Source organism: Cnephaeus nilssonii (assembly GCF_951640355.1).
Source record: "Cnephaeus nilssonii genome assembly, chromosome: 5".
In the NCBI taxonomy this organism is placed as follows: Eukaryota; Metazoa; Chordata; class Mammalia; order Chiroptera; family Vespertilionidae; genus Cnephaeus; species Cnephaeus nilssonii.
This window is the reverse complement of record NC_137076.1, coordinates 106,512,237-106,539,233: the sequence shown is the minus strand read 5'-3', so window position 1 is coordinate 106,539,233 and position 26,997 is coordinate 106,512,237. Positions and strand designations below refer to the sequence as shown.

Below are 26,997 nucleotides of genomic sequence, written 5' to 3'. Positions count from 1 at the left end.
ACAAATCCTGTTTTCAAGAGGGAACAATTACATTTAAGAATATGTCTGATCACAGGTGTAACCTTCTAACTTCTGAATCACCCTCTCACCTTAATTCCTACTTTTCCTTCAGATCTCATTTCAATATCTCCTCCAGGGGTACCTTCCCTGACCTCTCATTGTTTAATCAAGTGCCCAGTAAATACTAATTTTGTGAAAGGATGAATGGCTTTTTTCTATAAAAACCTCATAACTTCCCTATTTACAAGTCTCTGTATCATTTTGACAACCATCAGTACAATTTCAATATTATCTTTAGCCCTGAAATGATGCCCTTTAGAAGAACCCTGAAAGAACTCAAGACTCGGAAAGCTTTAATAAGGCTGTTTATTCATTCATGGAATATGTAATGTGTTCCATTACGTGAACAGCGATGGACAGGGTGCCTATGCTCATGCCACTTACACTGGAGGGCGGGAGGAGAGGTAATAACCATGAGAGACAGGGAGTGGTAAGGTGCTGGGAAGAAAGCTGAGCGTGGGAAGGGAATGGGAACCGACGGGTGAGCTGTTTCAGATAAGGTGGCCGGGGAGGCCTGTTTGAGGCGGTGACACGAGCTGAAGCCTGAATGAAGCGAGTGACATGGAAATGCCTGAGGGAGGAGCGTCCCAGGCAGAGGAAACGGACTGTAAGAAGCCCTCAGGAGAGACCGAGTTCAGGGAGGAATACTAGGAGGCAGGGAGTGGGGTGATGGAGGGAGAGAGTAGTAACCCCACCTCGGGGAGACGGATCAACACTCATTATAGACTTGTGATGTGTGACTACTCGGGAAAGGCCTGGGGGTTGGAGGTCGGAGCCCATTTAATATACAAAGTGAAGGCTTGCAAGATCCAAGCGGAGGATGGGCTTGGTTTGACGGTGCGACAAGGTCCCTGTGCGGGGAGGCAGGGCAGAAGGAAGGGCGGTGTGAGTCCAGGCCGGGCTCGAGATGAAGGCGCTCGGACCAGGGAGGAGGAGACTGGAGGTGCTGAGACGGGTCAGGAGGCACTGAGCGACGCCTGCTCGGGAGGCCCAGCCCCAGCCCCCGCCCCCGCCCCAAGCTGCCAGGTGGTTTCAGGTCCTCAACTCTAGAAGGATCACCTGCTCCCTCCCCCAGACAGCGGGATGCACAGAGCGGGCAACAGCGCCACAGGCCTGGAGTCCCACGGGCCCGGATGAGCCTAGACCCGCGCTAACAGCCGAGGGTCTCGGCGCTGACCGACCCCTCCGGCCTGCTGGGTCCTCACCGGGAGGAGGTCAGCAGGACGGACTTCACCCTCCAGCGCACCTGCCCTAGAGCCGGCCGGCGTCCTCGGGCTCAGCGCACCCGCGCAGGCGCACAGGGCCCCGCCGCGCGCGCCAGGCTCGGCCTCGGCGTGCGCATGCGCCCGGCCCCGCTCGCGTGCGCCTGCGCCGAGTCGCGGTCAGTTTAGTTGGGAAACCGGGAGGGCGTGGGGCACAGAGTGGTGACCGGCGCGCGGCGGGCTGTCCGGGGCCGGGCGGCGCGACCTTCGCCATGCCGGGGATGGTGCTCTTCGGCCGGCGCTGGGCCATCGCCAGCGACGACCTGTTCTTCCCGGGGCTGTTCGAGCTGTTCCTGCGAGTGCTGTGGTGAGGGCGCGGGGCTGTGCGGGCGGCCCCGCCGAGGAGGGAGCGGGCGGGCGGGGGTCCGGGTTGGCGAGCCGTCCGAGAGGAGGGAGTGGCAGTGTCGTCAGGTCCCCGGTGCCCAGAGTTGGCCTTGCGTCCCCTTGTCTAGTCCTCTCCATCGCCCGAGGAGGTCGGTGCTGTTATTCTCCCCATTGTACAGCCGGCAAACTGAGGGCAGAGCGGGGAGGCGTGCCCGGCCGCCCAGGTGGGCCCTGGCGCTGCGGGGCGCCTGCAGCCCCCCCTCCCTCCCGGCCCCGGTGCCGAGCCCTGGCTGAGAGCCGCCGGGACTCCCTTGCCTCCCGAAAGCCATGGCCCGGGGATCTGCCTCCTCAGCCAGCGGCGCCGCGGCACCTGCCCGCACGCCGCGCGGCACGCCCAGCACCTCGAGGTGCACCTGCCCGTGAAAGAGGCGCAGTCGCGCGGCTCGGTGCCTCCTGAGCCGCCTGGGGCCGCGTTCCGCCACCAGCAGACGGGCTTGGCACATGCCCTCTTGTCTTGCACAGCCTGGGATCCGTGGGAAGTGGAATTGGGGCCCTGAGGGCTCAGCAAGGAATAATACTGTTGTTATTATTATTATTTTTTTAAAGTAGATTCTTGAGGGGAAAGAAAGGAAAACATGAAACGTTGGGACCTGCTACTGAGTAGTTTCATAGTTTTCAAAGCTAAGCCTTTCCGAGGTCAGTTCCCACTCTTTCTAGCCACGGGGTCGTAATGTCACAGAACTGACAAAAGCGTGCGTTACCTAGTCCCTTCCCCCCGGGGACTAGGATCCTTGGGCTTGAGTCCTAATGCCGGGCTCTTGCCAGGCGGCTGTGCCCTCTGCTGAGATAGCTCCAGTGGCGGTTGACACCTTTCATCATGGAGCACTGAATTGCAAAACGTTTGTGTGTCCACAGTGCTTCTCCTTTGCAGTTTACCGTGCTCTCCACCGACGCGGCTGCAGGCTTGCTCTCTTCCCCCTGGGCCTTTTGTGTTAGACACAGCAGGCTCCAGCGTGTGCTTACCCATGTCTGGTTGATCCACAGAAGTAAGATTTCTCCCGTTAGTAATTTAGCAAGCACCCAGCGTGTGCTTACCCATGTCTTGTTGAGCCACAGAAGTAAGATTTCTCCCATTAATAATTTAGCAAGCACCCAGCGTGTGCTTACCCATGTCTTGTTGAGCCACAGAAGTAAGATTTCTCCCGTTAGTAATTTAGCAAGCACCCAGGGTGTTGGTTTAGCAGTCGTGCATTTCTGAGTCGTGCTGTTTGCTTTCTTACGGCTGGAAATGCCGTTATTGCCTTACAGCGGATACAGAGTAAGAAGTTGTGCAAGCAAGGGGAGTAGAAAGCTCATTGTAAAAAGCCATAGGCCTAGGTGACTTTGTAGATCTTTTATTGATGAGCATTGTATTCCAAAGCCAGCCTCGCCTGTTTAAGGGAACGATTCGCTCCTTTTATTTCTTTCTATCGTGTTTGGCAAAGCAGCTCCTGGACTGACGTCTGACCCTCCTGGTTTCTCAACAGGTGGCTCGGCATCCTGGCCTTGTACCTCAGGTACCGAGGGAAGCTGGAATGTGCTCGGGGGGTCCTGCTCAGCAACTACATGGTCGTGCTCATGGTTCTCCTGGCGGTGATTATATGTACCATGTTGGCCATCGTGTACGTCAGCACGAGAGGTAAGAAGGAGCAGGCTGCGCGGCTGGCGCGGCACGGTTGGTTGGAGCGCTGTCCTGTACAGCGAAAGGTGGCAAGTTCATTCCCGGTCAGGGCACATACCCGGTGGTAGCGTGTCTCAGTACTGCATTCCTTTTTGTGGCTGAGTAATGTTACAGTGAATGGCTACACCTCATTTTACTCACCCATTCCTCAGTCCGGAACATGTGGCTGGCTCCCACTTTCTGGCTGTTGCAGATAATGCTGCTGTGAACATTCACAACATGTTTCTGTGTAGACATGGGGCCAGGACCTTCAGGGAGTTCACTGGAAATTCTCTTGGATATGTGCCGAGGGGTGGGATTGCTATGATGGCGCTGTTTCCCTTCTGAGGGACGGCTGGACTGTTTTCCAAGCAGCTGCACCATTTTTCTTTCCCCCCAGCAGCTTATAAGGGCTCCAGTTTTGAACAGCACTTGTTATTACGTAGGTCCTCGGGTTACGTCGGAGATCCGTTCCTACGGGTGATGAAACGCGATTTTCGCTGTTAAGTCGGAACCCACCTACATAAGCATCTACGTCACTCACATGGAGCACACACACAGCAGCAATGAAGTGAAGCAGTAAAAAGAATTTAAAAGAAAGATAATAATTCCTGACCTTTACTTGTGGTAAATATATAATAAGACACATAAAGCACATATGTACATACGTCGAAATGATGGAACTTTTTTTTTATATAAATAAATGGGAGATGGCGATGTAACCACGAAACGACTCGGATGAAACCCGAGGACTGCCTGTATATGACTTCTTTTCTTTTTTAAAATATTTTTATTGATGTAAGAAAGGAAGGGAGAGGGAGAGAAAGATAGAAACACCAATGATGAGAGAGAATCATTGCTCGGCTGCCTCCTGCACGCCCCCTACTGTGGATCAAGCCCGCAACCCAGGCATGTGCCCTCGACTGGAATCGAACCCAGGACCCTTCAGTCTGCAGGCCGACACTCAATCCATTGAGCCAAACTGGGTAGGGCTATATGACTTCTTTTTTTAAAAAGTGTTTTTATTGATTTTGAGAGAGAGAAAGAGAAACATCAATGTGAGAGAAAAACACCCATAGGTTACCTTCCTCATGTACCTCTACTGGGGACCCACCCCTCCTGGGTATGGAGCCCAAAACCTGGGCATTGTCCTGCCTGGGAATGGAACCAGTGACCTGTTGGTGCATGGATGACACGCCAACAAACTGAGCCACACCGGCCGGAGCTATGTGCCTCTTGGTCACAGCCATCCCAGTGGGCGTGAAATAGTAGCTCATCGTGGTTTTGATTTGCATCCCTGATGAGTAACAATATCAAGCATGTCTTTGTATGCCTAGTGGCCATTTGTGTATCATTTTTGGAGAAATGTCTATTTCAGTGCTTTGTCCAATTTTAGATTGGGTTATTTGTCCTCTCGTTAATGAGTTACATCTATTCTTAATGATCATTTCCCCCTCCATGTCACCATTCTCTGCAGACAGACACTTAGCTGGGAAGGGTGGAAACCTTCCCTGTCGATGCTCCGGGTCACAGGAGGAGCTGAGTGCTCTGGGCCTGAGAAAGCAGTGCTCCCTCAGTGACACTGCCCGGCGAAGGCCGGGCATGCCCCCGCGTCGTGGCCCAGGTCTTATCACTGCTTGCATCAGGATGCTTGCAGGCGACGAAACCGGGGGCGTAGCTGATACAGTGGCGAGAAACTGGCATTTTGAAATGATAGATTGAGACGTACAAAATGGTGGTTCGTGAAGACGGACACAGAGAGAAGTGTTAGTGGCAGCGTGTTTCATGGGGAAAGTCTTGGGGTTCGGATGACCAGGAAGCATGGCGTGCGCCCGCTGACTGGGGCAGGGGTCTGCAGCAGAGCCGGCTGTCAGTCCCGAGTCTGGACTGGCAGTGGTGCTGGTGCCGAGTGAGTGTGCGCACCGGCTGGAGCGGCACCGCGACGTTAGTGAGCCAGGATTTCTGAGAGATGAGGCATCGAGATGGTTCTCATTTCCGATACCATTACCTAACCTCTGTGCCCTTTCTGTTCGGGTCACGCTCTGATTAATACACCATGTTTACAGCTGTAATCATGGGTTCAGATGTGAAGCAGCAAGTGTAAGCTTTCCCCCCAGAAATGTTTTCCTTCAGATAGGTTTTGGGGAGTCAGGGCCCAGTCACACCCTGTGATGAATGGCCACATCTCCCAGGCACTGGCACACGCTCACCATCACAGCATGGGGGGCGGGGGTTTGCCTGCCCAGCAGCCTCCTCCAAACAAAACCCCGTTTAACTCAGGACACCCCCCTCCCCTGCACATGCCAGTGCATGTGTCACAGAGCCTGGCCCTCTGCCCAGCTCAGGAACGATGTCCGTGTGTCAGGGACTGCTTCAGGAATTGACATGTGACCAATTGGGGTCATGACATTCAGGGAATTTACTGGGAATTTCTGGAGAAGTCCTTCCTCTTGCTCCCCTAGGACTGTCACCCCTTCTGGATGATGCTGTGCATGGATGAGCTGCTGAATTCCTGCTGCGGTCAGGCCAGGGATGAGCAGCCAACACCAGGGGGGACGGCGCGGTGGGGGGGGGGGGCGGCGCAGTGTGTGTGTGGGGCGGCGCGGTGTGGGGGGGGCGGCGCGGTGTGGAGGGGCGGCGCGGTGGGGGGGACAGGGAGCACGATGCCCGGCCGCAGTCGGGCAGGTCTTCCTGGTTTGGAGCCACTTTGAGTTGGATTTCCTGTTGCTTGTGGTGAGAGACATCGCAGCTGAACTGAAAACAGTGTGTATTTCATAAAAACATGCTAGCTCAGTTGCCAGTTTGTTCCAAATGATTAACATCACGTGCCGTAGGATAAATATGTAAGCTTTAGTGAAACATACCATACAGAAAGTTTAAAAAAAAGGACGAATGGGATAAAAATATGAGACTTAGAGCCAGACTCTTTCATTAAAAGGGCTTTTGTGACAAATAAGAAAAAGACCAATAGTTGGTAGAAACATGGGCCAGGATCACGAACAGTTACATAGACATCAGTAACGTGTACATAGTTCAGCCTCCATCACGCAGGAAAAGTTCCCGTGGATAAAGCCTGGAGTCGGAGGCTGCAGGCACAGGCGGCTCGTCTTGTTGGTGGGAATGTCATTTGGTTGAATCTCTGGGCAGCCCCGTCTGGCTGTGTGTGCGGCTCCGTTCTCCTGTATGTTTGAAGGCGCGCAGAGTCCTCGTGGGGATGGTCCCTGTGGGGTCGTTTATAGGGACGAAAGGCTGGAACAAACTCAGTGCTTGTCGGGGCCACTGGCAGGTGAAGTGTAATTCAGGCCTGTGATGTCTGCTGTGCCCCCGAGGGAAAGGTCGGGAACTGCTTGGACACAGGAAAAGTCTCCACTCGGCTAAGGGACAGGACACGGCATTAACTTGCTCCCGTTTTCTAACGCGGATGTGTACACTCACGTTTTGTTCACGCGCGGATTGCGGGAGGCTACGGAAGTTAACTGGAATCGGGTCAGCGGTGGAGGCGGATGCTTTATACCTATTTGAACTGTTTGTACTTTTTACCTTTCCATGCATTACCTGCACAAAATCAAGTGTTTTACAAATTGTAAATTTTAGGTATATACATTTTTTAATGTAGTTTTATTGATTTCAGACAGGAAAGGAGAGAGAGAGAGACAGAAACATCCGTGATGAGAGAGAATCATTAATAGGCCGCCTCCTGCATGCCCCACAGTGAGGATGGAGCCCACAACCCAGGCATGTGCCCTGACCGGGAATCGAACCGTGACCTACTGGTTCATGGGTTGATGCTCAGCCACTGAGCCACACCAGCCGGGCTTGACTCCCACGTTTTTGATGGAACAGCCTAGATGTGAGAGGTCTGCCATTCACTGTGTCTGATTCCCGGACATTGAGCATCTCTGCATTTGCATCTCAAAAGCTCGTTGCTCATCTCCTGCCAGAGAAGATTCTACAGTGGGTAGAAGTGTTGAATCCAAAGACTTGTGCCTGGTGAAGGGTTACTTACCGAGACTGCTGGGACATAACATCCAGGGCGTAGCTTTCTTGTTAATCATGACGCGTTGCCTCACGGGGCCTTTGCAGCAGCCAGGGCCACACCAGCTATGCTTTTTCTTGAGAAGAAAATAAATACCTCAGTAAGATTAAAATGTTTTCTGGGCCGAAACCGGTTTGGCTCAGTGGATAGAGCGTCAGCCTGCGGACTGAGGGGTCCCAGGTTCGATTCCGGTCAAGGGCATGTACCTTGGTTGCAGGCACATCCCCAGTGGGGGGTGTGCAGGAGGCAGCTGGTCGATGTTTCTCTCTCATCGATGTTTCTGGCTCTCTGTCCCTCTCCCTTCCTCTCTGTAAAAATCAATAAAATAAGATAAAAATGTTTTCTGGGCAGGCACAACTATGTAGAGGGGACTTTCTCAGTGTCCGTTTCTCTTCTGGAGCCTTACACAGAACTCCATTCCTGATTCCTTGTTTGTGCGTTTGTTCTGTTCACGCAGCAGCCACAGCTTGCCTTGCCGATCTGGGGGCTGCTGGGTGTCGGGCACTACTCCCTTATTTGGGACCCCGTGCTCCCGGAAGCAGGGGCGTGTGCAGTACTAACTTCCTGTTTTTCCCCTCGGTGATGGCTGTTGTTACACAATAACAGGCTCCAAACTTAGGACTGGATTTTTCATGCTGCACTCATCGTCCCTCGGAGAGATTGCCGACTCAGTTCCCTTGTAAGATTTGTCTTTGTGCCCAGAATGAGACCCCATGGTGTCTAATATATTAAACGGTGACTTTAGCCCGGCTGGCATGGCTCAGTGGTTGAACGTCGACCGATGAACCAGGAGGTCATGGTTCAATTCCTGGTCAGTGCACATGTCCAGGTTGCGGGCTCCATCCTCAGTAGGGGGCGTGCAGGAGGCAGCTGATCAGTGATTCTCTCTCATTGTTGATGTTTCTATCCCTCTCTCCATCTCTCTTCCTCTTGGAAATCAATAAAAACATATTTAAAATAAAATAAAATGTGACTCTACATAATTCATTCTAATGGAAGATAATTTTGGATTTTAAAAGTGATTTCCTTACCAAGTCATTCTTTAGAACTTGGATTTATTGTATTTGTTTCAATCATATGGTATTTTGGTGTCACTTAAATTAGTGTTGATCATAACATTTTCTCAAAGGGAGAGGATTGATGATGCACGCAGGCCTCTATTGATGCTCGGATGTGTTTTACACACACAGTAAAAATGTGTCTAAAATGTCAGGCTTCTCTCAGTGGTCTTGAACATCAGAATGACTTCTTCCCAGAAGGGAGGCAGAGAGCCAGGGTCATAGTCACGGGTTATACTTTAGAAAGCAGCTTCTGAGCTCAGAGCCTCGGGTTCCTCGTTTGTGAGCTGGGACGGTGCCTCTCTCACGGTCATCTGATAACGAAGACAGCATCGTGGCGCCTGTGGCCACCGAGGGCTCCGGGACTGCAGCTCGGTTTGTCTGTGGGAGCGGGCACTGGTTCTGTGTCTGCCTGGACTCGTCCTGTTTATGCTCGTCCCAGCGTGATTATCAATAGCACCTTCTTTTGCTCTCAGAAGTATCCCAATTTGGACCCTAGTCAGGCCCCCGAAGCGTTTTTAAACCCGGCTAAGTCCAGGAAGCGAATCTGAGGCTGCCTGTCCGGCTCCCCCCTTACGTGGTCACGTGCTCAGTCTCAGGCGTGGGTGACCAGTTACAAGTAGGAACAGCAGGTGGGGTGCACGCAGTGCCGGGGACGCCCTGGCGGCCGTGCTGCTGTAGGAGGCAAGCCCTGCGTCTCCGAGGAAGCGGGTGACCAGCCTGAGTGTCTTCTGTCCTAGGAACCATCTGCAACCCCGGACCCCGGAAGTCCATGTCGAAGCTGCTGTACATCCGCCTGGCGCTCTTCCTGCCCGAGATCGTCTGGGCCTCCCTGGGGGCCATGTGGGTGGCAGAGAGCACTCAGTGCGACAGGATAGTGGTGAGCGCCATCATCGCCACCGTCGTGGTCAGGTGAGCGCTCCCTGTCCTCTCCCGCTTCTTGTCACACGTGCACTTGAGATGTAGGTGAGCAGAGCTTCCTGAGGGGCGACAGACAGCCCGGCGTCACCAGGCTTCCCAGCGGTTAGAAACTGGCCGTGCTGAGGACATGGGAAACATCCAGAGGCACCTGTTCATACATGAGAAACAGTTCGCCTCCCATCATGCACTTTTAATAGGTATTTATTGATTTCAGAGGTGAAGGGAGAGAGATAGAAGCATCAATGATGAGAGAGAATCATTGATTGGCTGCCTCCTGCACTCCCCACACTGGGTCTGTGCCCCACACTGGGCTGTGCCCCACACTGGGCATGTGCCCTGACCGGGAATCGAACTGTGACCTCCTGGTTCATAGGTCGACGCTCAACCCCTGAGCCTCATCAGCCGGGCTTATGCATTTATTGATGGTCTTCTTTCTTACCGGTTCCCATTTTCCTGTTCCCTCCCTTCTCACACAAGAAGGAGGAGGGCCTGAGGCCAAAACAAGGGCAGACACCAAGGCAGGATGGGAAGGAGTGCACTGGACAGAGTGTACTGCACTAGAATAAGGCTTTGGCATTTCCCAGGCTAAAATGTTTTGAAGTGATCTTGCCATACCCCATGTTGTATATAAGGAAGCGGACAGCCATGCTGACGGTGCCGTTCCTGGCCTCGCCCCCACGGGCAGCAGAGCCCCCCTCAGGGCCATCTCCAGTAGAGGCGTGTTGTGAACCCAGAGGCTCGCGCATCGGACAGCCTGGAACGATTTCAACACCGAACCAAAGGCCGGTCAGGGCCGGCTCTGGCAGAATTCTGTTGGTTTTACCGGCCGGAACCCTGAGGCCCTGGGGAGTGAGGGCGGGTCCTGGCCGGGCTACAGCTCTGCCCACGCAGCCCTTTCTCTGGTGATCGCCTTGGTCCTCGGGCTGTGATCCTCGCGGCCTCATCAGGAACTTTCTAGGGGACCAAGCTGCTCCCTCAGCCAGGTCCTGGAGAGCTGCTTCTCCCTGGAGGCCCCGGGCCCGCCCTCTGCGTCGGCCTCAGCGCCGGGTCCGCTCTGTTTTGCAGCTGGATGATCATCGGCTCCACGGTGGTCACCATTATGGTTGTCTTCGACCCGCTGGGGCGGAAGGTGGCGCGGTACTCCTCTGCGGGCCCCACCCTGGCGTATAACCCCGAGGCGAGCCAGTTCGTCGGTGGCCTCAAGACCGCAGCGACGAGCGTGTGGGAGAAGAGGGTGAAGCTGCTGTGCTGCTGCGTGGAGCAGGACGACCAGGCGCGCATGGCCTTCTCCAGCACCGCCGAGCTCTTCTCCACCTACTTCTCCGTAAGCTGCGGGTCTGCCGCCTGTCGGAGCCCGTGCTTCTGACTTTAGAGGAGGGCTCTGCACTTTGGGCTCCCCCCCCCACACACACACACACACACATAAAATAGGTCCCGGAGGTGACCTGTGGGGGTGGGGGGACACTACTCCCTGGAATGAGTACTGAGGACTCAGGGCGTTAACTGGGGGCCCTGCGTGTGTGACCCTGCCTCTGGTCAGTGCCTCCTGGTGTTGACACCTGTTCGTTCCTCTGTCAAGATTTTGAATTAGTTTTTAATGAACTGAATACGTTTTCAAGGACCTTTACACATTGCGAATAATTCATAATTCGCCAGTTGTCTTTTCACACCCTCCAACCAGCTGTGTGAGCAGACGCGGGGGCGGGGGGCGGGGCGGGCACTGGCTTCTCACTCGGGTTCCTGCCTCCGAAGGAAAGCTGGAGGAGATTGTTCCATGCGGAAGGGGTCACCGCCCTAGAGTGGCTTCTCAGTGTCTTGGACACATTCGTTTTGCTTTCGCACTTAATGTGTGTCTTTCCATACAATGGCCCGATAAACTGCTCTATGTTCACGCGAGACCACGTCAGGGAGAGTGCTCTTGACATCCCGCACCCGCGGCCTTTCTCAGCTCTCTGTCCAGGCTGGGCCTGTAGCCAGCAGCAGCCTCTGTGGGGATTAGGAGTGTGTCCCCGAAATCATCTGAGAGGAGGGCTTCAGCCTGGCCTGAGACCGGTGGAGGGAGGAAGGAGGATCTGGTCTCCTTGGAGGAGGCCGTGCCTGCATCACGGGCAGAGCTGAGAGCTGAGAGGTCAGCTGTGGGTCCCTCCGGGAAGGGCGGGCCTAGGCCACTCGGCTGCTTCCCCCGTGACGGTTCTTCCTGAGGCTGCTGTGCCTGGCGGCGTGAGCCCAGGCTCGTCCCTCCCTCCCACGGACCTTCCACAAAGCCTTCGAGCATCTTCCGCTTTGGGAGGGTAACCCTGGCTGACACTGGCCGTCGCGACAAAAGTGGCCAATCTACCCACTTACTCCCCCGCTTCGTCAAAGACGGGAAGTAGGTTAAAAAGAGCTCGGTCACTTGAAGAGCAATTTAAAATGGAGAACCACCCCGTCCTCTGTTCTCCGGTCGAGCTGTCCGAGGGCAGAGCAACACACTGAGCTCACATCCAGGCGGGGTCCCGAAAGGAAACTTTTTAAAGCACCTTTTTACATGTGCCTGTGCCTGTGTGTGCGTGCCTGTGTGTGTGCGCGCGTCTGTGTGTACCTGTGTGTGCCCGTGTGTGTGTGTGTGTGCGTGCCTGTGTGTGCGTGCGTCTGTGTGTACCTGTGTGTGCCCGTGTGTGTGTGTGCTGTGCCCGTGTGTGTGTGGGTGTATGTGCGCGCGCGCGTGCGGGGACCGTGTAAACGGGTGTGAGGGACTCGGGGGCCATCCTGCTGAGCTTTACGACAGGCCGTGTGGCTCCCTGTCCAGGACACAGACCTGGTGCCCAGTGACCTCGTGGCGGGCCTCACCCTCCTCCACCAGCAGCAGGACAGAGTCAGGAAAAACCAGGCGCCGAAGGAAGTGATCAGCCATTCCCCAGGGTCCTCCCAGGTGAGCCCAAGTCTGTCGGGTGTACAGTTGTGACATTGACACCCATTTGTAAATCTTTTTAAAGGAACATACACACACACAACCTCGCCAGCAGCAGTCCCAGCAGCTGGCGGGGAATCAGATCTGTGCCTCGTGCTGCTTGTGACCTGTCACCGTCAGGTGCGGCAGCTTCCCGTCACTGGAGTCGGAGAGGGCCATGCCCGGCCACTGCGCCGGCGCACTCTCAGGAAATGGGCCACGAGCCCACGTTTCAAACATTCCTCCTGGGGGGCCTGACTCCCCGGGGTTACGTGGTGCTCTCTGCTCTGGGCCTGGGGAGCGGAACAGCTCAGTTTTGTTGATGAGAGTTCCTGCCACGGGTTTTATGCTTTTGAAAGAGCACTTCCCACATAAACACATGGTTTCTCTGCACCTCATCCGGGCACCCGGTTCTCAGCTGGCTGGTCACAGTGGCGTGAACATCGCCGGTCTTCACCTGCGTCGGGCAGGAAGTCGGTGGCCCGGGCACCGGGCGCCGGAAGGTCCTTGGGGCCTTGCTGCCGGCTCACTGCACGTGCTGTCCTCCTGTAACTGAGGGTCCGTCTCGGCCGCACTGAAGGGCCGGTTCTCCCTGTGGGCGGCTCGGCGAGGAAGGGGCGCAGGGCCTCCAGCTCAGGGTCAGGGGTCAGTGTGTGGGCCTCTCCGGAATGGGCCCCTAAACCAGACGCTGTTCTCTCCTGCAGGAGGACGGCCTGGACGCAGAGCTAGAGAACTGCCGCCACTACATGCCGTTCGCGGCCGCCGCCTACGGCTGGCCCCTCTACGTGTACAGCAACCCGTTCACCGGGCTGTGCAGGCTCGGGGGCGACTGGTAGGTCGGCAGGGGTGGCCTCCCCCTCCTAGATGTAGCTTACTGAGGCTCCCATACATTGTTTCCTAAAAATAACCTTCCTTCCCTTTAAAAAAAACTCTGTTTTGAAATATTTCAAAAACTGCAAGATCAGCACTAAGATTCCGGGTCTCCGTGATGGGGAGCCGCCAGTGGGGCTCGTTTCGGTCACGTGTGCTGTGCGCTCTGTATAGTTGCCCCTGAACACTGGCGATACGGTTGCAGACACCACGTCCCTCCGTCTCCAGGTACTTCAGCCTGGATTTCTTAAGAACAAGAGCATTCTCTTCTGTAACTACAGCGCAGAGATAAAACTCAGAAAACTCATCATTCATCATTAGCTCTTTAAAACTTGTATTCAAATTTTTGCAATTGTCCCAATGATATTTTTTAAAATATATTTTTATTGATTTCAGAGAGGAAGGGAGAGGGAGAGAGAATTATTAATGATGAGAGAGAATCATGGATTGGCTGCCTCCTGCTCGCCCCACACTGGGGATCAAGCCTGAAACCCAGGCATGTGTTCTGACCGGGAATCGAATCGTGACCTCCTGGTTCACAGGTTGAGACACAACCACTGAGCCACGCCGGCCAGGCAGAAATATATTACTTCCTAAGGGCCATTCTATGTTAGCCAAACAGTCCTGAAAATTGTAAACTCTGGTCCTCGAGTTTGCTAGAGAAACAAGACGGGTTGAGCCCCTGGGGGAGGGGCTCAGGTTGTCGGTGTTTTCAGTTGCAGAAGCAGGACGACAGAGTATGACGTGGTTGGAGGCGATCAGCTGCACTGCCATTCTGGCTCCGTCCTGCGGGTGACGGGGCTCCAGCACAGGGACTTCATTCACATGAGCTTCCACGACAAGGTAGCGTGCACAGCGCTTCCGGACTGCCTCGGGGTCCAGAGTCCTTTGGATGCTGATGGAAGTTATAAATTACTAGAGGCCCAGTGCACGGATTCATGCACCAGTGGGGTCCCTCGGCCTGGCTGCGGGGATTGGGCCGAAACCGGCTCTCCGACATCCCCCGAGGGGTCCCGGATTGCGAGAGGGCACAGGCCAGGCCAAGGGACCCCACCAGTGCACAATTGGGGCTGGGGAGGGACCGTGGGAGGGCTCCAGGGCATGTCCAGCCTGTCTCACTCAGTCCCGATCGCCCGGACCCCAGCAGCAAGCTAACCTATTGGTCGGAGCATCTGCCCCCGGAGCATCTGGTTAGTGCACATCATAGCAACTGGTCGAACGGTCAAACAAACAGTCTGACACTTAGCATATTAGGCTTTTATTATATAGGATTCCCCTGGAAAAATGTGCGTAGACACACCTACCGCACACTCTCCCCAGGTTTTGCATGTCATTTCAGGGGCTTTTGAGCCCCCAAAACCCACACAGGTTTAGCCTGAGGTGGAGCAGGAAGCCTCCAGCAGAGCTCTGCTGTGTCGACCTGGCCCACCAGCCAGTGAACGGCAGTGGGGGGGTTAGTCCCATGCGGTGTCTGGAGCTAGTTAACACTGGTTTCTGGGCCTCGGCCCACCCACGTGGTGGCATGCAGTCGGAGGGGACCGGGAGCACTGGGCACTGGGACCCTCAGGAGCCCATCGGCCAGCTCCTGGGGCCTGCCCTTGCTGAGGCTCGCGGCTCTGCAGGTGCCTGTCACGTGGCCAGTGCGGTGGCTCTGCAGGTGCCCGTCACGTGGCCAGTGCGGTGGCTCTGCAGGTGCCCGTCACGTGGCCAGTGCGGTGGCTCTGCAGGTGCCCGTCACGTGGCCAGTGCGGTGGCTCTGCAGGTGCCCGTCACGTGGCCCAGTGCGGTGGCTCTGCAGGTGCCCGTCACGTGGCCAGTGCGGTGGCTCTGCAGGTGGCCGTCACGTGGCCCAGTGCGGTGGCTCTGCAGGTGGCCGTCACGTGGCCCAGTGCGGTGGCTCTGCAGGTGGCCGTCACGTGCCCAGTGCGGTGGCTCTCGGGTGCTGCCGCACAGGATGTCCTGGAGCTTCCCAGTCCCCGGAGTTCCAGGCCACGGGGTCAGGGAACTCCGAGGCCCTGGCAGTGGGACCCGGCCCAGGAGCCCCCGTGTCGGCGTGTTCCTCTCCTGGGAACCAGGGAAGTGAAGGCGGCAGTCTGTCTTTCCCCGCTCACCGCCAGCCAGGGCCGTCCTCACAGTGTGCCGTCACTGGCCGATGGCCGTGCGAGCTGGGTGCTGTGTCTGCGCTCCAGCCGGGCCGGCCTCTCCTCAGGAAGCAGCAGCAGCAGACCCAGAGGCCCGGGCACTCCGTGTCCTGCAGGGCCGGCTCCGAAGGCAGGAGCCGAGTCCCAGCTTCACCGGTGCTTGGTGCTGGCGAGAGGGAGGCGTGCCTGGCCCAGACCTCTGTCTGCTCGCACGTCAGGGAGGGGGCTCTGACCTGCCCGCCGAGGCGGCCCGCCCCGCCCAGGGCAGCCTGAGGCCATGGGACCAGCAGCTGTGGGGCTGCGGCGGGGCGGGGAGGGGGCGCCACACGCACAGCACATGGCGGGCCAGAGGCGGGAAAGGAGACCAGGCACGTGTTCCCGGGAGCAAAGGCAGCTCGCGGAGCCTCGTGCGCACAGCATGCGCCGCGGGCGGGGCGGGCGCGCCCCTGGGCCTCACGCGGCGTCTCCGGCAGGTGTACGAGCTGCCCTTCCTGGTGGTTCTGGATCACAAGAAGGAGTGCGTGGTGGTGGCCGTGCGGGGAACCTTGTCTCTGCAGGTGAGGAGCCGGCCTGAGGCCTGGGAACGGGGCGCAGATGCCGGGAGCCCCCAGTGGCAGCCCAGGAGCCACAGTCCTTTCCCGCCTCACGGGAACCCCCGGGCGGGGAGAGGGGACGCGAGTCCAGGCTTGTGAAAGCTCCTTTTGGAAAACGGCCAAGTCATTTCCTTTTCGTGGAGAAACTCAGAAACAGACACCAGGGGGGTGGGTCCCCGCTCGAGGGAGTGCCCGCTGACTCCCCTGGTGCGCCTGGCCTGGCCCCCAACCGGGGTGACCCCTCGAACTTTTACTCCCACCCCAACGCCAGAATGGGAAGTAAGTTGAGCAGTGCTGGCCGAAGTTGCACCACGCTGTGGGCACGCCCTCGCGGCCCGAGGTCCTGTGTGGATCTCAGCGGGCCCAGGGGCTGCCCTGCAGGGGCTGCGTGAACCTCCTGGTGTCCCCAGCCCCGGACCTGGCCACCTGGCCTCTGCCCTGTGGGACCGGCCCCCTCTCCCTTTGTCTCATGTTGGTCTCTTGGCCGTTCCTGTCTCATTGCCTGGCTCCCGTCGACTCTGCTGGCCCAGAAAATGCCTGAATGCATGAGACTCCAGAGCCCGAGCCCCTTCCTCTGCCCTCTGCCCTCTGCCCTCTGCCCGGCTCTTGGGGCACGGCTTGCAGCTCAGCTGGTGGCCAGGACCTGGCCCAGAGTCCAGAGCCTTCCCTCCTCCAGCCTGCTCCCCGTGGGCCCCCCTTCCTTCTAACAACGTGGCCTGCAGCGTCTCCTCCCTTTCTGCCCGGCGTCTCTGCCCATCTCCTCCCCGTTCCCAGCGCACGGCCCGCCCTGGCCCGGCTGCCTTTCCTGGGCTGGGGGATGGTTTCCCACCGCGGTGCCTGCCTCTCGTCTCACCGCCCCCGTCTGTCCTGAGCGCTGTCCACAGACCCTCTTTCCAGGCCTGGGCAGACCTCCCCTCCTCAGGAAGCCCAGCGAAGTTCGTGTTTCTCGTCACAGCTCGCTGGTGCTTTCCGACCTGACCCAGCGCCTTTCCGGCCCCCTGGGTGCTGGGAGCTCAGGGGCCCCCAGTTCCGAGCCCCGCAGCCTCGGTCACCTGTGCAGCCTGGTGACGCGCAGATGTGGGGCCCCTCGCCCAGCGGTTGGGCTCACTGGGTCCTAGGGACACGCCCGCCTCACAGGCCCCTCTGCCCGATCCCCTTGCTGTGCCCATTGCTGGGAGCCCCTGAGCCAGGCCCGCCACCTGCTTCTGACCCAGGAGACCGCCGTCCCCACTGTCCCTCAGGGGGACCCGCCCGCCCAGCCTGACAGCGCAACACCCCAGCTGACGCCCCTCTCCCCACGCTCTTACAGGACATCCTCACGGACCTGTCGGCGGAGACCGAGAACCTGGACCTGGGGTGTGAGGTGCAAGACTGCTCGGCACATAAGGTAGCCGCCCGGGGAGGGCCAGGATTTCCCAACTCCGAGTCTCCTGTTCCGCCTAACCAACAGCAGCTCGCGCCAGGGGCTGCGCACAGTGGGTGCTTTTGTGCTCCCAGTGCAGGTTCCCCGGGCAGCCTGTCAGCGGCTGGCGGGGCAGCATTGTAAGAGGCGGGCTCAGAGCCAGGGTCACTTGCCAGGAGCCTCCGGGCGCCTGAGTGAGTGTCCTCCCTCGTCATCAAAGGGCTGCGTTCTCAGGGCGGGCGCCCAACCGCAGCGCGCCTCCCCGGCAGAGCTGCCGCCACCAGGGCCTGGCCACGGCCTGAAGCTTTCCATGCCCACGGCACTTTTCATTTTAACTGTCAGTGCGTTAGACATTCAGAGCGCGGTGGCCATCACCTCCATGCCACCCATCAACCCTGGTGCCACTGAGTCCCAACTCCCCTCCCCGAGCCCCACCCCACCATCCACTGTCTGTGAGTTTGGTTGCTCTTGGGACCTCCTGTCAGAGGAATCGGTGTCCCTCCTTTCATGACTGGGTTGTTCCCCTGTGCACCGTTTTCAAGGTCCGTCCACACCGTAGCATGTGTCAGTGTTTCTTTCCTTTTCAAGGCTGAACAGTATCCACTGCTGCACACCTACCCCTCTGGCCACCCAGTCCTTCGGAGACGGGCGTGGGGCTGCTGTAATGTTGCTGTGCCCGGGGGTGTGCAGGGGTCTGCTCAAGTCCCGGCTTCTTCCTTCGGGTGTAGACCAGAAGTGGGATTGCTGGGTATTGATTTAACATTTTTTAAAATATATTTTTATTGATTTCAGAGAGGGAGAGAGAGAGAAACATCAATGATGAGAGAGAATCATTGATCGGCTGCCTCCTGCACGCCTCCCACTGGGGATTGAGCCTGCAACCCCGGGCATGTGCCCTGACCAGAATCAAACCTGGGACCCTCTGGTCTGCAGGCCGACGCTCTATCCACTGAGCCAAACCAGCTAGGGCTGGATTTAACTTTTTGAGGAACCCGAACTGTTTTCCAGCAGATGCACTGTTTCACATCCCACCAGCATGTATGCCAGTTCCTGTTTCTCCACGCCGCGCTTCCTGCTCTGTTACGGCACCTCCTGTGGGTGTGGGCGGCCTCTCGCTGTGGTTCCATGTGCGTTTCCCTGGTGACCAGTGAGGCTGCGGCGCGGAGGCTTGAACCCTTGAGGGGAGTTTGAGATGATACCAGGAGGGGTGTGAGGGTGCAGGGCAGTGAGCTTGTGCTCTCACACACTTCATGTGTTTTCCAGCTAAAACGTGTCCTTCAGTAGTCACCATTTTACACACAAGACGCCCAGCCTTACACAGATCCCGTGTTCCGCAGGCGTGTGGCTGCCCCGCTGGAGGCAGTGGGGGCTTTTGTCTGTCACCAGCTAGAAGCGGGGCGGTGCTGGGAGGGTGAATGACGTTCCTTTCACCCTGGGCTAAGTTTTTGCGCCCCGATTCGTGAGAGTCTAGTTTGACCACTATTGGGTGTGTATGAGAAAAGCGTAACCTTATTCTGGAACATCAGCCAGCCAGCCAGAGTCTGGGCTTGGCTGCGGTTCGGTTCCTCCAGGATTCGCCTCGCCTGCAGGTCAAGGCTGTGTGGCCACAGCTGTGGCACTTGGGGCCTGGCTCACCCCCCGCCCCCAGGCCTCCGCTCCGGCTCCTCCAGCAGCAGCCCTTCCCCTCCGGCGGGAAGACAGCTGCTCCAGGCACCGGCTCCACCTGCCCTCTGCTCTTGGCTCGGCCGTAGCAGCGTCGGCCCTGGCACTGTCCGTAGTAATTGGAGTTGAAAGCTCTGCGCCTGAAAACGCACTTGGCACCTTGTCTGTGTGAGGCATGTGCCAGGGAGACACCAGCAGGTGAGGGCCAGGCTGTGTGGCTCTGACTGCCCAGAACCAGACCCGGGATCGGTGCCTGTAGTGCAGAGGGAGCTGACGGCTCCCGTGCTCGTTGGGGGAGGGGACCTGGCGGTTTGTCAGTGCTGTCAGCCTTCCCCAGCTTTCTCTTTCCGGACGGCGGTGGCCTCGGCCGTGGGAACCTCCCAGGTTTGATCGCATTGTCTCCCCCGTCGGGGCTGCTTGCCGTTCAAGAAGCGGTGAGGTAGCTGTATTTATTAGGAAGTCTTACATTTTATTTTTTGAAATTAAATCAAAGCCCGACCTCCCTAAAATTCACTTCTGATGGTCTAAGTTTTGCCTTTGCAGGAACAGGGGACACTTAATCAATGTCACTGATTCAGAACTTTGTTTTAATGCCATTTTGAAACCTGAGTCATTCATGATCTAAATCTGACCAACCATAGGGACTTGGCCAGACTGGACTGGTACATCCACATGGCGAAACACTCCGTAGCTACAGAAAACGCCGTAGAAATACCCACTGATACAGCAGGAGGTTCCTGATGTCACCCGGGTGTTCACGTGCCCACCTCGGCACCGGGTGCCAGGAACACAAGAGCAGCGGGCATGGCCACTGCCCGAGACGCTGCTCTGCTCGCCGTGTTGGAGCGGCCCTGCCTGGCCGTCACTAGCCGCCGCCTCTGTTTCAGGGGATGTCTCAAGCTGCCAAGTACCTGTACCGCCGCCTCGTCAGCGATGGGATCCTGAGCCAGGCCTTCAGCGTTGCTCCTGTGAGATGGTCACTCCTTCCTTTCATTCTCCGCCGTTAGCTGTTGGGTTTTGTGACCTCGCCTCATTCCACTTCTGTCCTTTAGGAGTACCGGCTGGTCATTGTAGGGCACAGCCTGGGCGCGGGCGCGGCAGTCCTGCTGGCCATGATGCTCCGAGGCACCTACCCCCACGTCCGGTGCTACGCCTTCTCCCCGCCCAGGGGGCTGCTGAGGTACTGCTTCGTCTCCGGGCGGGTAACGAGTGTACGGAGAAGTCTGTAGTTGAGACTGGTCTTGTGTTGGTGACTTAATTTTTCATCCTCAGAAGTGTCTTCAAGTACTCTTTAGTTGAAGAAAGACTACACAGCCTTTCTTTTTAAAAAAATAGTTTTATTGATTTCAGAGAGAGATGGAAACATCAATGATGAGAGAATCATTGATCGGCTGCCTCCTGCACAATCAAGGATGGAGCCCACAACCTAGGCCTGTGCCCTGACTGGGAACCGAACGTGACTTCCTGGTTGATAGGCTGACGCTCAACCACTGAGCCACGCAGCAGGGCCTACCCAGCCTTCCGTAGGTCTGTCCGACCATGGCTTTGACTTCCTCAACGATGGAATGCCAAATGACATACACCATATTTTACTCATTTCAGGCACACAACACAGTGACCCAGTATTTATATATATTGCAAAATGATCACCACGGTGTCTAGTTAACATCTGTTACCATGCATTTTTTTCTTGTGATGAGAACTTTGATTACTGTTAGCAACTTTCAAATATGCAACAGTGTTAACTACAGTCCACTTGTTTTATGACTGGACTAGAGGCCTGGTGCATGGAACTCGTGCACAGGGAGGGTCCCTAGGCCTGGCCAGCAATCAGGGCCCATTGGGGCCTTCCTTCGTTCCATGCCACCCCCTGGTGGTCAGCGCACATCACAGCGAGCAATTGAACTCCCTGTCTCCCATCGAACTCCTGAGGGGACACTGTGCATATTAGCCTTTTATATATATAGATAAGCACTACGGTAAGCACCAGCTCTCCGACATCCCCTGAGGGGTCCTGGGTTGCAAGAGGGCACAGGCCAGGCTGAGGGACCCCACTGGTGCACGACCGGGGCAGGGGAGGGACATGGGAGGTTGGCCAGGCTGGGGAAGAGAGTGCGGGAGGGCTCCAGGGCATGACAGGCTGTCTCACTTAGTCCCGACTGGCCGGACCCCAGCAGCAAGCTAACCTAACAGTCGGAGCATCTGCCCCCTGGTGGTCAGTGCACATAATAGCAAGCAGTTGAGCCTTTAGCATGTCATTAACATATTACGCTTTGATTGGTTGAACGGCTGACTAACTAGTCAACCAGACAGCATATTAGGCTTTTGTTATATAGGATGTCTCTACCCTTACCCTTTGAGTCCCTTTGTGCATTTTGCCCACTTCTGCCACCCCTGCCCCTCTCCGGGCAACCACCAGTCTGTTCTCTGTATCTGTGAACTTGTTTTTTAGATTCCACATGTAAGTGAGATCATGTGGTGTTTGTCTTTCTCCGTCTGAATTACTTCATCTAACACAATGCCCCAGGCCTATCCACGTTGTTTCAAATGGCGAAGTTTCACTATTCTTACGCCTGAATGGCACTTGTCAGTGGGCACTTCCATTGTCTCCGTATTGTGGCTACTGTGACGCACGAATGTGTTCGGGTGGAGAAATGAAACTTATTTTTTTCTTTTTTTGGAATTCCAGCAAATCCCTTTATGAATACTCCAAGGACTTCACTGTGTCCCTTGTCCTGGGCAAGGATGTGGTTCCCAGGTCAGTCTGCTGGTGCTTCGTCTGGGGTCGGGGTCGCTGAAAAGACCGAGTACTGAGCATCAATCTGATCTTTTGACAAACAGGCTAAGTGTGACCACCATGGAGGACTTGAAGAAGAAAATCTTGCGGCTGATTGCCAATTGTAACAAGCCCAAGGTAATGTGTGCCTGCAGGGGCCTGGGCCCCCCCAGGCTGTGTGGCCTGGGGAGGATGTTTCTAAATTCAAAGCCTCAGCCCAGTGCAGGTGACGCTGCTGCCGCGCAGACTTCTCAGACTTGGTTGCGATTTGCCGTAGGACTTCGTAGCCCTGTCTGTGACCCACGATATCCTGATGCGTTTGGTCCCAAAGCTCAGAAAACAAGGCTACCAGCTAGAACGTGTGACGCAATGGGAGGGCGTCCTGGGGAGTAGGAGGCAGCCTTTCAGAATGGGGACACGAGCACTGGTTGGTGATCTCAGTGGTTAGAACACCGGCCTGCACACCGAAGGGCTGTGGGTTCCATTTCCAGTCAAGGGCACATAGCTGGGTTGTGGGTTCGCTCCCCACCCCAGGTTGGGGCACATGTGGGAGGCAACCAGTCTGTGTCTCTCTCCCTCCCTCTCTCTGAAAAGCAATGGGAAAAGTATCCTCTGGTGAGGATTAGAAAAAAGAATGGTGATGTAGAGAAGGCTATCCATGATGGACTGAAAAGTTAAACCCACAGGATATCAATAACAGATGCTTTGATGAAAAAAATCTTTTTTTAAAAAAAATGTTTTATTGATTTTTACAGAGAGGAAGGGAGAGGGATAGAGAGAAACATCGTTGAGAGAGAAACATGATCAGCTGCCTCCTGCACGCCCCCTCCTGGGGATGTGCCCGCAACCAAAGTACATGCCCTTGACCGGAATCGAACCTGGGACCCCTCAGTCCTCAGGCTGACGCTCTATCCACTGAGCCAAACCAGTTAGGGCTGATGAAAAAAATCTTAATCTCTCTTTAACCTTTGTTTTCTGACTTTTTGTTGTTGTTGCTAATCAGAAAAAATACTAAGAACTGAAAATAAACTTTCTCCTTATCAGCTACCCCCCACCCCCAATTCAAAACTATTAGTACCTACCACCTTTGAGGGAAGAGTAAAACTGGTTTGCAGAGTTACCTGAAAAGAATTAAGGATAATTTCGCCTCAAATTCTGCATGCTTTGGTTTTTAAATATTGCTTCTAGTATGATGGCTTCTTTGCCCAAGAGACACCCGAGTTTAGGCCCAGTGGTCTCCACACTCCTAAGATCCGACTGAAATACAACGCGAGGCACCTGTCCGCGCTCCGAGAGCTGCTCCCGCCTCCCCAGCTCGGGCGAGGGGAGCCCGAGTAACAAGAACGCCGCCTCTCGGCTCTCGCCCTTTAGTACAAGATTTTGCTGCGCGGCTGCTGGTACGGGCTGTTTGGAGGGAACACAGATGACCTTCCAACAGAGCTGGACGGGGGCGACCACAGAGACCTGACCCTGCCACTTCTCGGGGAGCAGAGCCTGCTGACACACAAGTCCCCAGGATACAGATCCAACGACTCCCCCTTGGAGTCCCCCACCAAGTACCCCCCTCTCTACCTTCCTGGCAGGATCATCCACCTGGAAGAAGAGGGTACTTCAGGGAGGTGAGCTGTGGGCTGGGGGCCCTGACCTGGCTCAGGCCACACACCGTCCGTAATGAAACACGCGTCTGTGGAGTTCAAGTCCAAGTGATGCTTTGCCAATTGATTGTCTCTCAGGTGTTCCTGTTACAGTGCCCAGTATTCTGCAAGGTGGTCACATGAGTCAGAATTCAGCGAAATCCTCATCGGCGGCAAGATGCTAACAGACCACTTGCCGGACATCCTGACCAAAGCCTTGGACAGGGTGGTGTCCAACAGGGAGGCCTGCATTTCCTGTCCCACCCCAGGAGGCTCCGCATAACGCGGACGTGGCGCAACCACAGCGCCTGGAGCTCCAGCACTGCAGACGCGGACGTCCTTCTTAGACTTGGTCCCAGTGGGTCCTGTGATGCCAGCGCAACGACAGGCGTTGACAGGCACTGACCTCGAGGCTCACGGCTGAGCGGTCCGAGAAGCCATTTTATCATATTGTCAGCACAGCAGGCTGCACGCACACGAAGCTTCGCAGGAGCCCGTCCCGGGACCTGCGGATTCCCGCACCTGAGACGGCCCAGGACAGCGCGCGACTTGGCTGCCAGGTCTGATCTGCACCCCACCCCCGCCACTTCCCAGGGCAGGGCCTTGTCCCTGCTCAGAGGAGCCCGAGCTTGGCACCCAGGTGTGCAGTTTATTTAGCGCACTGGATTCTCCTGGCTGCACACTCAGTCCTCAGCCGGGAGGGTGCAGACCGGGTTTGCTCCTGGAGGCACTAAGGATTAGCCCTGAGCTCCTACTGGGAATCAAGACAAGACCCGGTCAGGAAAGCGAGGGGGCAGCTCCTGCCCGCGGGCCGCAGCCCTTCCGTTTACACGCTCACACGCGCTCACACGCTGGCCTTGCTTCATCGCCCAGGCCCCAGGTGATGTAAACAGCCTCTGGCTCTGGGAGTCGGCATGGGTTCAGAGGGCACTAATAAAGCGCTTACACGGCTACAGACTGGAGATTGCATGGACATCTGATTTCACTCCAACCCACAAAGCCCATAAAATGAGGGTCAAGATTTCTTTAAAAAGCATAAGCCTGGCCCTAGCCGGTTTGGCTCATGGATAGAGCATCGGCTTGCGGACCAAAGGGTCCCGTGTTCAATTCCGGTCAAGGGCACGTACCTTGGTATTAGGCTCCTCCCTGGCCCAGGCCCTGGTCAGGGCTTGTGCAAGAGGCAACCAATTGATGTGTTCCTCTCTGTCTTTTCCTCTCTCTTCCACTCTCCCTAAAAAGCAATGGGAAAATATCCTCAGGTGAGGATTAACATAAGCCTGCCCTGGCCAGTGTGGCTCAGTTGCTTGAGCATTGTCCCATGCACCGAGAGGTCACCGGTTCAATTCCCAGTCAAGGCACATACAGGAGGCTCAGCTGCATTTACACAGTAATAATAGACACTCAATGAGCACCAGCCACAATAGCCATACTGAGGAAATGGGAACGGGGCTGGGCCGGAGGTATAACTGGGAAACAAAGCCCTCAGATCTCCCATGGTGGGAATATCGATGGTAATGGCTGAAAGAGGAAAACCCGACCACTAATAAAAGCACAGGATTTAGACTGACCCCCCGAGAGGGGCCGGCAGCTGATTCATCACCAACGGGTTCAATCATTCCTGCCGTGCGATGAGGCCTCCATAAAAACCCAGAGGATGGTCCTGAGAGCTGCTGGGCTGCTGAACATGTAGCTAGTTGGGGAGAGTGGCCCTGGAAGGAGGCATGGAAACCCCACACTCTTTCCCCATACCTTGTCCCATGCATCTCTTCCATCTGGCTGAGTTACAGCCTTCTATAATAAGCTGGTAATCTAGTGAACAAAAAAAGCATTTGGAATTAGATTATGGGGGCAAATATAAAAAAACTGCTAAAGTACTCAAAGTAGTTGCCTCTGGGGAGGGTGTACAAGGGGAGGATTGCTATTTCTGTAGCAAGCTTTTAGAACTCTTTGTCCTTTAAACAGCATATTTATCTTTGGTTAAAAAGAAACTCAAAAATAAGCCTTCCAAAGCAATAAAAAAGAATATTTAGGAACCGGATTCTAGCATTAACTACTTATAGCACAACTTCAGGCTCCAGAAAGGGTCTGAAGTCAGTGTTTCCGCCCCACCAAAATGCCAACTGCGATCCCAGCATCTCATTGTCAGCCCAGAGCCCTGGCCCGAGGTGCACATGCGATGCACGCACGCATGCCCCAAGGTGGGCATCATGGGAGTATCTCACCAACGACCAATAGGTCCGAAACCAACCACCCTCGTTGGCTGACTCACCCACGCCTCGTCTCCGCCTGGAGGGGCCCGCCCTGTTCCCCAGCAGGAAAAGGGGTATTGAAAAGGAGGATCTTCAACAGCCTAGGAATTCAAAGTAAGGCAAATGAACATGGACACACCAGGAGGTCGTTCCCCAGTTCTCAAGAACTCAAGTATTACCAGTCATATGATTCAAGGATTTATTAAGTCATACATGCAAAACATACTGCTAACTGCATTAGCAAAAGATCAATGTAAAAACACTCCACAAGTCTGCAAATGTCAATTTAAAAAATGTTGTTCTAGTGGTTGAAAGGTCCAATTTTGTGTTCTTGCCAGTGGGTAAGCTGTACAGAACGTCGTTAGCACAAGCACAAGGTCACAACCTCCCACCCAAAGGATCATGGTTAGGCAGAGCACAGGAAGCGTGACCACACGGGGAGGCGGGGGGCCAGCAGCGGCCAAGGTCCAGTGCTGGGATCTGGCAAGACAGTGGTGGTAAGAAGGTTCGTAGTTTAAGAATATCTAAAATACTTAAAAAACTGTAGATGCAACACGTGATTTTTACATCTAGTTACTAGAAAACTAAGGAAAGCACTTATTAGCTTTGAATGAAAGAACGTGAAAACAGGAATGCACTTTACTAATCTACAAAAAAACTAATGCATTATTATCAAGAAAGATTTTATACAAGGAGGCATATTGCTCATTGAGAAGGGGGTCTATAAGAAAAGCACTAAGTTAGCAACTATGGGAATGACCAGTTCCAAGATGAATTAAATGCCCAATTGTGGGAGGGATTACAGGTTTAAGAAAAAGGAAAATCTTAAGAAAACACTTACTGATTAATACCAACTTTCACCATCGACTGCATTTGACAGAAACTAGCTTTTCAAATCTTACCCGTGACCCTTTCATTCAGTTTGATACGCGTACAATGTAGTGTGAATTAATCTCCACTTCATCTTTTGTCAAATACTGTCTTCATCCTCTGATCACATTGTGTTCCCCACACTCCACCCCAGTGTGCCCTCGAGAGCAGAATACTTCATCAGAGGAACACGCGAGGAAGGGTTCTGTTCACGATCTCAGCGAAAGCTAACATACGAATTGTTTAAAATCTCACTACGAAATAAAGACCAATCCAGAGTTGAGTTGATGTACAGTACAATGTTAGGTGAGGAACATGGGTTGATAAATTATGAATGGCAACTTTTCGTAAAGAAGGCTGCGTGTGAAACTCATTAGTAAGCGTCTGCCTTCCCTAACGTCAGAGGCTCGTCTTCTGCAAGACAAAGGCCTTTAACAGGTTAGTGCTTAGTGTTCTTAGCACAACAATGCGACTTAGTTCACAAGGAATTTGGCAACTCTCTGTCTGAGCA

At 55.4% G+C, this 26,997-nt stretch overlaps 1 protein-coding gene across 2 annotated transcripts; it reads left to right on the top strand.

The window, feature by feature from the left end:
* The first annotated feature begins 1,457 nt into the window (after window positions 1-1,457).
* On the top strand, window positions 1,458-26,893 carry DAGLB (diacylglycerol lipase beta). 2 transcript variants are annotated; one of them, XM_079770180.1, is made up of 15 exons: window positions 1,458-1,629; window positions 3,173-3,324; window positions 9,180-9,351; window positions 10,426-10,684; window positions 12,149-12,271; window positions 12,994-13,121; window positions 13,876-14,002; window positions 15,774-15,857; window positions 17,203-17,280; window positions 19,845-19,925; window positions 20,010-20,137; window positions 21,647-21,715; window positions 21,799-21,871; window positions 23,105-23,352; window positions 23,467-26,893. In XM_079770180.1, the coding sequence occupies exons 1-15, from the start codon at window positions 1,535-1,537 to the stop codon at window positions 23,648-23,650; spliced, it is 2,001 nt and encodes a 666-aa protein (XP_079626306.1). In that variant the 5' UTR covers window positions 1,458-1,534; the 3' UTR covers window positions 23,651-26,893. The 2 variants fall into 2 exon arrangements, with proteins under 2 accessions (XP_079626306.1, XP_079626307.1); XM_079770181.1 differs by lacking the exon at window positions 19,845-19,925.
* Window positions 26,894-26,997: the final 104 nt, after the last annotated feature.

Coding starts and splice junctions, on each gene's coding strand:
- DAGLB (XM_079770180.1), top strand. CDS start 1,535: ATGCCGGGGATGGTGCTCTTCGGCCGGCGCTGGGCCATCGCCAGCGAC. Junction 1,630..3,172: donor CTGTTCCTGCGAGTGCTGTG/GTGAGGGCGCGG, acceptor GTTTCTCAACAG/GTGGCTCGGCATCCTGGCCT. Junction 20,138..21,646: donor CCGCCCAGGGGGCTGCTGAG/GTACTGCTTCGT, acceptor TTGGAATTCCAG/CAAATCCCTTTATGAATACT.